Source organism: Carettochelys insculpta, chromosome 1 (genome assembly GCF_033958435.1).
Source record: "Carettochelys insculpta isolate YL-2023 chromosome 1, ASM3395843v1, whole genome shotgun sequence".
In the NCBI taxonomy this organism is placed as follows: Eukaryota; Metazoa; Chordata; order Testudines; family Carettochelyidae; genus Carettochelys; species Carettochelys insculpta.
In genome coordinates this window covers 264,832,273-264,846,628 of record NC_134137.1, presented here as the reverse complement: position 1 = coordinate 264,846,628, position 14,356 = coordinate 264,832,273, and the positions used below count along the sequence as shown (strand labels likewise).

Sequence of the window (14,356 nt, the reverse complement as noted above, 5' to 3'; positions counted from 1 at the left end):
CCCAGGCACTGTGAGCCCTCAGACTTCTTGTTCAGGACCACGGGGGGGGATCCTGGCATCCTACCATGGTGGCCAGGGGGTGCGGAGCCTAGATGCTGCATCAAGGAGGGGCTGTCTGAGTGGGAGCTTGTGCTGCCCCTGCTTGTGGCATAGTCTCAGCTTCCTGCCTGGTGTTGCCAGGGAACTGGTTCCTTTAAGGTAGCTGGCAGGGACCAAAAGGACCTGGGAATGGAGTAGTGACTTTACTGCAAAGTTAACTGTCAAGTAGGGAGAAGCGTGTGTAGACACTCTGCAGGCTACTTCAAAGTAGCATCTTACTTCGAGGTTAACTTCGAAATAAGCTCGTAGCACAGACGCAGCCTTCCTGTAGCGGAGATTAGAGTAACATTGTCACCCTGCAAAGGGTGGGCTGAAGCTCGAAGATATTGGAAAGGACCAGTTAAGAAAAAGTTAGTAGAAAAAGGTAGTTCGATCCTGGCTGTGCTCATAACTTGTATAGATGAGTGTCTGTGTAATGTGGCTTCTACTTCATGCCAGTCTTCTCAAGGTTCACCCGGTCATGTGCATCAAGAGCGTCTGATTCATTCTGCAGATGGGAAACTTCCTTTATGAATGTGTTTCGTGCTGTTATTGACTGACTGCTACAGGACACACTCAATCAAATATTAGAGGAACATTCTGAAAAGATACAGGAACTCACTTTGAATGCTAGAGACCAACAGGTTCCATTTAACTCCATGGAATCAGTGGGAACTGTAGGTGCCCAGTACCTCTGAAAATCAGATCCAAAAGTTTTTGGGTTAAACGGGCATTATAATATGGTTGGTGTCTTCTGAATAATTTGGAAATCCCAGTTCAGTGTGACCTAAGGAATGGAATGTACATCGAGTGGTTGTGGCAACGGACTTATTGAATTGTATTAAGTTTTTATATTCAGACGTGGTTTCCTCCTGGTATTGCTACCAGCTGTGAAAGACTTCTGAGCTTAGAGGTAGAATTTAATGCAATAGGAGGTTGTAAAACAGATTTCTGGTGGAAAAACTGCAGTAGCTCCGTCCTCCGTATGCTTTCCCAGGACGAGCAACTTGTCTCAGTGCAGGGTTGTGAATAGGCATTTTAGCACATAAAGTAAACCAGCATATTTGTGTCCCCTTCTATTTCCCCCTCCCCCAGGATTTTTCCACCCCATTTTAATGCTTCTGCGTTTTTGTCCTTGAGTGGTTGCCCCTCAATTAGTGGCCACCAAGAGTCAGACTCTCTGCTTCCGCCACTGACAGGAGGGGAAACAGACCAAGGCAGCAGCCCTGGTCAGTTTCCTGGCTCTGCAAGCTGAGGGGGAGCCAGGCTGCCCCCTGGTTCCTGGCTCCTCTTCACTGGCTGAATCCAGGAAACTAACCAGGGCTGCTGCCCTGATCAGTTTCTTGGCTCTCCCAAGTTGCATGAAATTTGACTGACACAGGGTTAAGCAAGAACACAACCTCCACGTATGTTGGGGGTGGGGTCTACTCTACCTATCTTCAGAAAGTCACCTTATGTAAATCCATTATCTGAATATTGAAATATTGCTGGACAAAATGAAGGAAAGTAGTGGAAATGAAAAGGAAGTAATGGAGTTAATTTGAGTGAGAGGAGAGTGTTTGTGCAGGTTTATATGCCTCTACAGATCTGTTACACCAGCAGGCTTTAAGCTGAATGTAACTCCTCAGCTATTTGTTGTGGGTATCTTTTTTTACCTGGGCAACATCTCATGTCTAACAATGAATTTGAGCGTACAAATCTTAAATCCTAGATTATACTATCACAGTTCACATCACCTTCGGAAAAAGTCTTAAGTAAAAGTAAGCAGCTCTCACTTTCATTTCTCTTATAGGAGTACATAATCTCCAGTACAATTTGGCTGAAAATTTTAAAACTTTTTTTCATCCAAAAATTATTTTCCCCCAGACCTTTTTCATGGAAAAACATTTTGTGCCTTTTTTCCATATTTAAAAATAATCTTACAAAAACAGGTTTTGGTGAAACAATGTTTATTTCAGTAACCTTCGATTAATATTTTGATAAATATTTAAAAACATCAAAAATGAGTGGATTTTTTAAATCTTTGAATTTAAATTATTTAAATCTTTTTCTCCACAGAGATTTCATTTTTCTCTTATCTCCAGGTAAGAGATGAGTAGAATGTTTGTTTGTTTATTTACCTCAGTATCAGCTGTTGGATGTTGATAGATTCCTAGAAATGTTGTCTGGAAGGGACTTTGAGAAGCCATCAAATCCAGACATGTGCTGAGGCAGGACTAAGTGAACTAGGCACCCCAGACAGGAGTTTATCTAACCTGTTCTTAAAATCTTCCAGTAGAGGGGATTCCACAACCTTCCCTGGAAATGTTTTCCAGTATTTTACTGTCCTTATAATTGGACTGCTTTACCTAGCATATAACTTGCTGAAGGTTATATACCCATTACTTGTTATTGTACCATCAGTGGACATGGAGAACAATTGATCATAATCTCCTTTATAAAAACCTTCAAATATGTTAGACTGTTTATCAAGTTCCCCATCAGTTTTCTTTTCTCAAGACTAAACATGCTCCATTTTTTAACCTTTTCTCATCGGTCTGGTTTTTTTATGATTTTTTTTTTTTTTGGTTCTCCCCTGGACTTCTGCCAGTCTGTCTACACCTTTCCAGAACTGGTCACAGCATTCTCACTGCAGCTCAACGGGGTGAGCAGAGCAGAACCATCTCTTGTGTCTTTCTTATAATATCCCTGTTAGTACACACGTGAATGACATTACATTTTTTTAACAATTGCATCATGTGGTTGACACACATGCAGTTTGAGATTCACTGGTATCCTCAGATTCTTTCCAGCAGTACTACTATCTAGCCAATTATTCCCAATTTTGTAGTTGAGCCTTTGATTCCCTTTCTACCCCCTCACCCAACTTTTGGAAGTGAAGTATTTTGACATTTGATACAGTCAGGTGTATCTTGGTGAATTCAAATGAGTTTTCCCAGTTTGTCAGTCATTTTGAATTATTATTCTGTCCTTCATAGTGTTTGCAAGCCCTTCCAGCTTGGTGCCATCTGCAAATTGTATAAGTATACTCTCTACTCAATTATTCAATTAATTTAATGAATATATTGACTAGTATCCAACCTAGAACTGAGTCTTGCAGAATACCACTAGGTGTGACCCTCCAGTTTGACAGTGAACCCTTGATAACTACTCCTTAAGTATGTCTTTCAATCAGTTGTACACCCACAATATAGGGTCCTGTGGCACCTTATAGACTAACAAAAGTTTAGAGCATGAGCTTTCGTGAGTTAACTCACTTCTTCAGATGCTTCAGAAGTGAGTTAACTCACGAAAGCTCATGCTCTAAACTTTTCTGTTAGTCTATAAGGTGCCACAGGACCCTTCGTTGCTGCTGCAGATCCAGACTAACACGGCTACCCCTCTGATACCCACAATATAGTAATTTTATCTAGATCATATTTCCCTCATTTACTTCTGGGAATTGTTTAAAAATCAATCAGGTGCCACAATATGCTCAAGTATTTAGGCTTTTAGCTTTTTAAAATCTTCTAGAGCTAGTGCTGAAAATGAAGGACACCTTGGAAGAGTATTAAAATAATTTCCTCTGGGAAATGCTTGCTAATCTTTGTCATTTTTTGATTTGTTTGTTGATTGGCTTAACAGATCTGCAGTCAGAAAATTTGAAAATACTTATGTAACGAATTAATATTTTGATTCAAGAAATAAAGGGTTTATGGCATTAGACCTTTGACCTGACCTCAAGAGGTTGAGAGAGGCATTGGTATTGTAATTCACGGCTCTCAATAAACTTCTTTTTAGGATTGTGTTGCCCATACAATAGCTTTCCCTCAAGCTGTGCTATAACTCCATGGGCAACTAACTTGAGATGCTTTTATTTGTAGCTTGCTAATTTTGATGGATTTACTAATTTATTATAGGTTTAACATCAGTATTGCTATTAATACATATGGAAGATGTCACAAAAATCTGTTTCTGAAATCTGACACTCAGGAAATAAAAGGCTTGATTTTCATGTTTCTCTGGTATGACAGTAGGAAAAAAAATCTTATTTGAGCCTTAACTTGTTGGTTTAATAGTCTGAAGGTGCCTACATATTTGTCAGAAGCAAGAACTCAAGTGCATCTCTTTTGGACTCCATTGATAGTTTTCAAGTCTTATTAAAACAGCTGTAAATATTGTAGGTTCAATTGTTTTGAGATTTTTCTTCAGTTAACTTAAGTAGCGATTCTAAAAGCTCTATCTCAAGTTGAATTCATGGCTATATGTACTAAGCTTTTTATTATGTTTGTATACGTTATTTTTTCCTTATAATACAAGTCTTGATTCAAGATAATTCAGGCAAGATTTTAGCATTCTATTCAAAATTTACTTCTTTTAAATAAATGATCTTATTACAATCTATTAAAATGAAAATGCCATGTATTACTTCCATTACTATGATCACGCAATTGCGCAAAAAAAAAAAAAAGCACAGACCAATTCTTTTGAAGTGACTTCTTTTTTGACAAGCCGCTGCTTTCTAATTTGTTCCAGGTGAGAACTTTGACCAGAGCCCCTTAAGGAGAACTTTCAAATCCAAAGTTTTGGCACATTATCCTCAGAATATAGACTGGAACCCCTTTGATCGAGATGCCGTAAACATGGTAGGTGTTGCAACTCTTTCTTTACGCATCAGCTTCTTAATTATTAGATGTAAAAACAGCCCTTTCATTTATTAAAATAGCATTGATAGTATGCAGAATGTGAAAGTCAGGGAATCAGAAGGTAAGTACACCAGAAGTAATATGCCTCCCAATCAGGTTTCGGGGCTGGTAGATGACAAAGGTGCTAAAGGAGCACGCAAGTAAGTCAGGGTCATGAAAAAGAAGCTAAATATAGGCGTTGTTTTGTTTTTGCATTGGTCTTCACTTCAGAAGATGTAGGGAATATGCCCAGAAAGAACAGCTCAGATTTGTTACCACCATCAGCAGTACCATCCAGCACTGTGTCAACAGGAGAGGTTTGTAACAGATGGATAAATTAAACTGTAATAAGTCATCAGGATTAGATGGCATTGCCCTAAGAGTTGTGAGGGAACACAAATATGAAATTGTAGAACTATTAACCGTGTTATGTAACCTGTTGTGGGTCACTGGAAACTAGCTAATGTAACACCAATTTTTTAAAGGGGCTCCCGAGGCAATCTGGAGACTAGTGACACTAACTTCCATACAGGGCAATTGATAGAAAGTGTAGCAAAGAACAGAATTACCAGACACCTAAATGAATATGATTTGTTGGTAAATAGTCAACATGACTTTTGTAAAGAGAAATCAGGCCTCACCCGTCTATGAGATTCTTTGCTAGGGTCAGTGAATGTGGATAAGGGTGATCCAGTTGATTAGTATATTTGGAATGCCTGTGACAGGGACCCTCATCAGAGGCACCTAAGGAAACAAACTAAGTAGTCATAGGATAAAAGGGAATGTGCTTTGATGGATCAGAAACAAGTTAAAAGAGGAAATAAATGGTCAGCTTTCACAATGGGGGGGAAAAAAAGCAAATAGTTAGGCCTTCCAAAGATCTGCACTGGAATCAATGCTATCCAACATAATAATTAACGATTTGGAGAAAAGGGTTAAACAGGTAAGAGGCTAAGTTTGTTGTAGATAATACAAAATTATTTAAGATCGGTCCAAAGCAAACATTAAAGAATTACAAAGAGATCTAACAAAACTGGGTGAAAGGGCAGATGGAAATTCAATGTAGATAAGTGCAAAGCAATGCACATTGGAAAAACAATCCAGCTGGAAATAGTGGGTTAGGTATTGGCTTTACCACTCAAAAGGCAAAATTTTTGAGTCATCGTGAATAGTTCTCTGGAAGCTTAAGCGCCGTGTGCTAACAGAACGTTAGGAACCATAAGGAAACAGATAGAAAATGTAAAACCATTAAATCAATCCATGGGTCACCGGCATCTCAAGTACTGTGTCTAGTTCTGGTTTCCTGAGAGAGAGAGAGAAAGAGAAGATGTGCCGTCAGGTTTAGAAAAGAAACGACTGGCGGAGGTCTGTGTGTGAAGGGGGTTAGTATGATAGAGGTCCAGAAATTCATGAAAAGTGTGGGAAAAGTGTTTGCATTTTAATGCAATACAAAAAAAAGGGGTCACCTGGTGGAAATTAACAGCAGGAAGCTGGATGAAAACAAGATTACTTTTTCATCCAGAATAGGGTTATTGTGTGATACTCATTTCCATGAAGTGCTTTGATGCCAAATCAATGGATTTAAAAAAGAACTGGGTAAATTAATGGAGGATGGGTCCATCAATGGCTGTTAGCTTAGATAGTTAGGGATGTACCCTCTTGCCCAAGGGGACCCTAAACCTCTGCCAGAAGGTGGGGGTGGAGTGCGGGGGGAAACAGGTGAATTGCTCCAATTGCTCTGCTTTGCTTACTCCTCTCTGGTGTCAGCTGTCGGAAGACTGAATACTGAGCTAGATGGACCATTGATGCAGCTCAGTATGGCTGTTAGGTTCTTGCTGATCTACAGTGAATTAATACTTTTTGTTGGGCTCACTAAGTATGCTAATTAAAGTGCTGTGGAGCAAGGAGATCTCCACAATTGACTGAAAATTTCTGTAAACTTTTGAGGGGAAAAATATTAATTTTAAACAAGCATCAAGACAATTAGTATGTCATAGAATCACAGAATGCTAGGCCTGGAAGGGACCTTGAGAGGGCGTTGTGTCCAGCCCCCTGCCCTCATGGCAGGACCAAGTACTGTCTAAACCATTCCTGATAGAAATTTATCTAACCTGTTCTTAAGTCTCTCCAGCGATGGAGATTCCACGACCACCCTTGGCAATTTATTTCACTGTTTGACCACCCTGACAATTAGGAACTTTTTCCTAATGTCCAATCTAACCCTCCCTTGCTGCAGTTTAAGTCCATTGCTTCTTGTTGTATCCTCAGAGGCCAAGAAGAGCAAGTTTTCTCCCTCCTCTTTATGACACACTTTTTAGATACCTGAAAATTGCTATCATGTCTCCCCTTACTCTTCTTTTTTTCCCAAACTAAACAAGCCCAATTCTTTCAGCCTTTCTTCATAGGTCATGTTCTCTAGACCTTTGATTGTTCTTGTTGCTCTTTTCTGCACCCTTTCCAATTTCTCCACATCTTTCTTGAAATGCAGTGCCCAGAACTGGACACACTACTCCAACTGAGGCCTAACCAGCGTGGAGTAGAGTGGAAGAATGACTGCTTGTGTCTTGTTCACAACACACCTGTTAATGCATCCCAGAATCATGTTTGCTTTTTTTGCAACAGCATCACACTGTTGACTCATATTTAACTTGTGGTCCACTATAACCCCTAGATCCATTTCTGCCATACTCCTTCCTAGACAATCGCTTCCCATTCTTTGTGTGAGACTGATCGTTCCTTCCTAAGTGGAGCACTTTGCATTTGTCTTTATTAAACTTCATCCCATTTACCTCAGACCATTTCTCCTATTTGTCCAGATCATTTTGAATGTTGACCCCTATCCTCCAAAGCAGTTGCAACCCCTCCTAGCTTGGTATCATCTGCAAACGTAATAAGCATACTTTCTATGCCAATATCTAAATTGTTGATGAAGATATTGAACAGAACTGGTCCCAATACAGACCCCTGCAGAACCCCATTTGTTATACCTTTCTCTGAGTACGGTTATCCAGCGAGTGTTGCACCCACCTTGTAGTAGCCTCATCTCAGTTGTATTTGCCTAGTTTATTGATAAGAAAGTCATGCAAGACCGTATCAAATGCCTTACTAAAGTCTAAGTATACCACATCTACCGCTTTTCCTTTATCCACAAGGTTCATTATCCTATCAAAGAAAGCTATCAGATTGGTTTAACATGATTTGTTCTTTGCAAATCTATGTTGGCTGTTCCCTGTCAGCTTACCACTGTCCAAGTGTTTGGAGATGATTTCCTCAATTACTTGTTCCGTTATCTTTCCTGGCACAGAAGTTAAACTGACCAGTCTGTAGTTTCTTGTGTTGTTCTTATTCCCCTTTTTATAGATGGGCACTATATTTGCCCTTTTCCAGTCTTCTGGAATCTCTCCTGTGTCCTGTGGTGAAACTAATCTGCCTGACAGCGTATTGCACCATCAGAAGGAAATTTCATTGCATTTTAGCAGGGAAAAAAATGACTAAAAGAGAGAAGATCTAACATGAGAAAAAATGAGTCTTTCCAGATGGATTACAAGGCTGCAACACTGAAGTGTTGTAATCAATGGAATGTGAGAATTCTTGGTGGCATCTTGTGATTAAGCCCACCACTCACTGCTGCTCTGCTGCCTGTTTCTGCTACTCTCTGGAGGTCGTCAGCACAAGTTGTTTCCAGGTGCTGAGGATTTAATAAAAATACCAAGTATGCAATATTCATGATAACGTTGCAGGAGTTATCGCTGATGCCATGGCAGCAGCTGTCACCATGAATGCTGAGTATATGATGCTACATTAGTCATCTTGCACACTGCATGTAGATTTCAGTATCTTTTGAACTCCTAAATGCACAGCAGAGGAAACAGTGCAATAGTTACAGTAGTCTCTGCAATTTCTTGCATCTGCATTAGATTGAGGGAGTTGGGACAGTTAGTGTAATAATACCTAAGCCGATATATAGGCCACTTTTGCCAGCAAATTTACAGGAGAGGTTGTTAATGTTCATTTCTGAATAAGTGAAATGTGCAAGAGACAATGAAAACTATTATCACAATACAATAGGTATTCATGAGGAAGCTGCGATGGTATTCGTGTGCAAAAATAGAATAAAAATTATGTAGGCTGAGTCAGTGATTGCACAAAACAAGATCTTCTGTTTTAAAGGAAAAAAAAAATAATTTCAGAGCACATTTACTGCACATGTTCTGACAAAAACAGCAGTATTCACAAACTGTATTAATACTTGGTTTCAACTTATCCTTTGAAAAACTTCATCGTTATTTTGATCCAGAAAGTCACTTAAAATAATTTTCCTCTTCCTAATCACTTTGGCCAATTATTGGCCTTCTTGAGCTCTCGTTTTGTTATCCTTTGCCTCTGTCTGCTTTATATAAGCTTCAAGAGGCAATTTTCTTGGATGAGAAAAAACCTCCTTTATTTTGCCTTCAGATGAAGTTTCCTTTCCTGTATTGAACAGTAAAGATGTTACTTGGATTCAAATAATACCTTTTTATTTTTCCATATTGACTCCTTTCTGTATTCTCCCCTCTTCAAGTTATACTCTTTCTCAGTATCTAGTTTTGATGTTAAAATCTGGTGGTTTTCAGGCTGAGGTTTTAACTATAGAAAACAATGAACATAATTTTGCTGAACTGGGCCCAAATATGGTATTTGTATTTATGTACATGCAGAGATCCATTGACATCAATGGGCCTCCTGGCATGTCTAATATTACGCGCATGCTAAAAGTTCCGTGTTTATCTGGGGATTTAATGCAAGTATACCTAATATGGGAAAGAAAACAGAATGAAAGACAAAATCGATTATAAATTATTTTGGTAACAAGTGTAGTAAAAATGCTTATACAGATGAATTGTTTGAAAATGAAGAAAATATCCGCTGTTCTTTAAATTTAGGTTCTTGCATTTTTGTACAGAGCCGCAATGAAGATGACATTCATCTTCCATGGGGTGTGTCTACACAACAAATTATTTCGGAATAAAAACCAGAATAATTTCAAAATAATGGAACTTATTCGAATTATTATTATTTCGAATTCTGTATTCTACGAGGAATAGTGCCTGTTCTGAAATATACTTCAGAATAGGGGCTGAATAGACAGGGGATAGGGGCTATTCTGGAATAGCTTATTCTGAAATAATACTGCTGTGTAGACATAGAATTTCAGATTAGAGCCAGGGGCTCTAATCTGAATTGGGCTGTATTGTTTGTGGAGACACTATGTTGGAATAAGTTTTGCTTGTTTTGGCACTCCTCTATCGTGTAGGTGCATTATTCTAGAATAGTGTATTTTGGAATAATAACACTGGAATAAGAGATTCCAGAATAATGCTGTAGTGTAGATATAACCCCAGAGAATAAAGTAAAGTTGTGCTGCCACATATAGTGTGGGTCCTAAGCAAATCTTTAAACAAAGTACTTTTATTGGATGTTTTTGTAAATGTAAATTGAAATAATTATACAAGTTGCAGCCCTATTCATGTAGTGGTAAAAACTGTGCTTGGGAAGTAGTGAATTTTTCTTAGCCAGCTTCCCTTTATCATGCATGGGATGATCTGTCTCTGGTACAGCAATCAGAAGGGCATATACACGTAGTATAGACACATCCACATCTGTCAGTTGGATCTTGTCCTGGAAAAGTTTGTTGGGTGATCTTGTACTGAAACTATCTCATAGCCCTGCCTTTTGCATGGAAATGCTGAATCAGAAACAGTGTCTTAATTTCTGAAGGTTCATATAAATTGTCTTGTGTACCTTCTGCAGTACAAATGACCCAGGGTGGTCATCTTGCAAGTGAATAAAAAGCTGATCCATATTTCTTGACCAAATTCTACAAATTGCAGATAATGTCTGGCTTTCTTCTGTTTCTCCAGTTTGTTGCAGTCCCTTTTCTTCTGGACCATGCAAAAGTGTCCTCTCTTTTGGCCAGCAATATTTCTCTTTCAAGGGCTCTACTATCACATTAAGTTAAAAGGGCTGGGCATTTTACCCATTCTGGGCTTAATCAGCCATAGCATAAGTACTGAATAAAGGTTTTTTCAGTTGGCCATTGTAAAGTTTCCCTTAGTAAAGTAGAACCTAAGTTATGAGTTGAAAGTCAACGATGCACCTCATTTTGAAACTGGAAACAATCAGGCAGCCGAGACAAAAAAAAAAATCACTTTACAGAACAGTATTTGCAAACTTAAACTACTAAAAAAGGGACTTTTTTTTTTTTTTTAAATTATTTGACAAGTTAAGGAGACGGCCAAGTTAAGAACATTTCTTTTGCATAGTAAGGTTTCAAAGATGTATTAAAGTCAATGTTTAGTTATAAACTTTTGAAAGAACAACCATAACACTTTGTTCAGTGTTACAAACAACCTCCATTCCCGAGGTGTTCATAATGCTAAGGTTCTATTGTATAATTAGCTGTCTTAATTCTCCCTCAGAAAGATGCAGTCAGGAGGTAGGCAGCTCAATAATGCTGAATCATCTGGTTTAAACAAAACAAAAACAAAAAACAAAGGAAACTGTTCAAGTCCCTCCTCAGGAGATAGTTCTCCATAATTCTTCTAGTTCATTCAAACATTTCTTAAGTTTTGAATGAAAATTCTTTTCTTCAAGGACCTTCCTTTTGTATATAGACTCTGATTTGTGATCCATATGATAAACCTCGATGACTCTGTGCTATTTTCTTGCAAGGCACTTACCTCAGTGTAATAACCCCATGCATCAAGACCACAGTGGCTACGTCTACACTAACACACTACGTCGAAGTAGCCTATTTTGAAGTAAGAACATCAAAATAGGCTACTTCAACGCGTATCGTCTACACATCCTCTGGGGCTGATGCTATCGACGTTCAATGTCAAAGTAGTGACGGGGAATGTTGAAAGGAGCCGCCCTGGAAGGAAATGCGGAGTGTCCACACGCACAAGTGCTCCCTGTCAAAATAAGGGGCCAGCAAAGCCTGCAGACAGGGTCACAGTCTGGGCTAGCCCTTCTGGGGCAACAGCAAGCCACTCCCTTAAAGGGCCCCTTCCAGACGCACTCGGCCTGCACAGCATGAGGTCCGCAGAGCCAGCAACCAGTTGCAGACCCCGTGCACACAGCATGGACCCCCAGCTGCAGCAGAAGCCCTGGGCTAAGGGCTGCTGCACACTGCGACCACAGATCCCCGCAGGGGCTGAGCAGAGCGTCTCTCAACCCCTCAGCTGATGGCCACCATGGAGGACCCCGCTATTTCGATGTAGTGGGATGCGGATCGTCTACACACGCCTTACTTTGACGTTGAACGTTGAAGTAGGGCACTGTTCCCATCTTTGGATAGGAATAGCGATTTCGATGTCTTGCCACCTAACATCAATTTCAACGTTGAAATAGTGCATAGCGCATGTAGATGCAACGCGTGCTATTTCAACATTGTGCCAGCTACTTCGAAGTAGCTGGCTAGTGTAGACACGCCCAGTATGTTTAAGACTCTTCTTTTTTGGATGAACAGTAACCTGTGGCTCCTTCTTCTCTTTTGGTTTAGCCATGGTGTTCTACAATTCAATAATCCCCTGGTCACCTGTTCCTTCATTACTAAGCTTCTTGTCTCCTCACTTTTCTCCTGGTCTGTTCCAAACCTAATAATATTTGCCGTCTCTTTATCAGTGTGTTTTGTTGGTGTTGCCTTTCTGTGTGCAGTAGGGGATGCAGCAATAATGAAGTTTAATAGTTGTTGATTGTGCGGGGGGAGGAAAGTAACCTGCTGGAGGATTGCAAAGAGAAGCGTGGGCAGAGGGATATTTAAAGGTCATCAAGAGGTAGCCTAAGCACCCTGGCTACGTCTACACTAGCCCAAAATTTAGAAATGGCCATGCAAATGGCCATTTCAAAGCTTACTAATGAAGCGCTGAAATACATAGTGGGCGCCTCCTTCGAATGCCGGCAGCTGTGGCACTTCAAAAAGACGCGGTTCATCCAGATGGGGCTCCTTTTCAAAAGGATCCCGGCAACTTTGAAATCCCCTTATTCCTAACAGCAGATAGGAGTAAGGGGATTTCGAAGTTGCCGCGGTCCTTTCGAAAAGAAGCCCCATCTGGACGAGCCGTGCGGCATCAATTTCGAAGTGCTGCAGCTGCTGGCATTCTAATGAGGCGCCAAATATGTATTTCAGCCCTTCATTAGTAAACTTCGAAATGGCCATTTGCATGGCCATTTCGAAGTTTTGGGCTGGTATAGACGTAGCCATTGTACACAGATTTAAGCCAGGTTATCTTAGACGTTAAGGTCAATTTGTAGATACACAGTTCTAGCTATGGCAATTGCATACCTAGAATCGACTTGATCTAACATTGAGTTACCTGGCCATCTTCACAGAGGGAGTTTGAAGGAAGAAACTCTCCCATTGACCACTCTTACTCTTTTTGATACTGAAGAGCACAGAGGTTGACTACCGACTCCAGATAGTTCAATTTTGCACTTCCCTACTAGGCATGTGAAATTGAACTCTGAAAGATTGACCCTGGCTCGGTTGATCTTCCATGGGGTGAAGACATACCCTCAGTATACAGTCCCCATGGCAGAAGTCCAGTTTTCAGAATGTAACCTGGTATTGGACATGCAGGTCTAGTAAAAGTTACAAGGTACGTACGTGTATTACGAAGACTACATTCAATCCTCAAAACATGAAATAAGAATTTTACTCCTACTAAAACAGAATTTGAATGCAGTTGTAACAGAGCTACTATTATCTTCTCAGGAACAAAGCTACAAACCTTCTGAATTAATACATGGCCACTGTTCAAAAAATGTCTGGAGCTGCAATGTCATGTTTGTCAGAAATGCCCATCAATTGACTTGAATCCTGTCGACTCCAGGCCATTTATTACCCCATGCATTAACTTTTATGGCAACACATAAAAACTGGTCTGGGTTATTCATGGAATGGCTAATTGGGGGGTAAGGGGGGAGATATGTGATGACTTTGCCATTGATCTGAATCCTGCTTAAACAACTTTGTTGTTGTCATCTGCTTGTTCACTGGTCGTTCAGTGGGAGCTGGTGTTAATTAGGAATGGAAGTGGCCACATTTATAAAATTATCCATTTTGATCTCTTCTGACACAAGAATTGATTATACTTGATCCAGGTTAGGATGCAGGGGAGCCCCCACTGTCACTTTCCAGTAAGCTCTATGATGTGGATAGACACTGACCCTTAACAGCATATTGAGCCAACCCCCATCCCCACCCCTACCCCCACCCCGGCTCTCATCTTTCACTGGGTTCTCTTGAAAGGTTCCTTTTCTTTCTTTGCACTTAACAATTTCAGACAAAAGTTTGTAGTTCCTCATTTGAAAATATTGTGTACGTTGTTTGGAAGATAATTTGTCTTCATGCTGTAGTGTGATTTAAATGTGTTTAGCAAAATTATTTCACAATTTTGTATTACATAGCTGATGGTATTCCTGAAAAATTGGTCGGGCCCTCATTTCAAAGAAATATTTATGTAAAATAGAATCATTGTAAAATAACTACTTGAAAGATGAATCAAAAACTAGGTTTATATTGAATTCCTTCCCTTTCCCACAATCAAAATAATATTTTACTGCTTTGGTAA

General features: G+C 39.8%; 1 protein-coding gene across 6 annotated transcripts in view; it reads left to right on the top strand.

The window, feature by feature from the left end:
- Nucleotides 1-14,356, top strand: part of DENND5B (DENN domain containing 5B) — a 172,326-nt gene that overhangs the window by 78,693 nt on the left and 79,277 nt on the right. For all 6 annotated transcript variants that reach the window (XM_075006608.1, XM_075006618.1, XM_075006597.1 and 3 more), the window contains one exon: nt 4,594-4,703. In XM_075006608.1, coding sequence (XP_074862709.1) covers nt 4,594-4,703 — 110 coding nt within the window. The remainder of the gene's footprint in view (nt 1-4,593; nt 4,704-14,356) is intronic.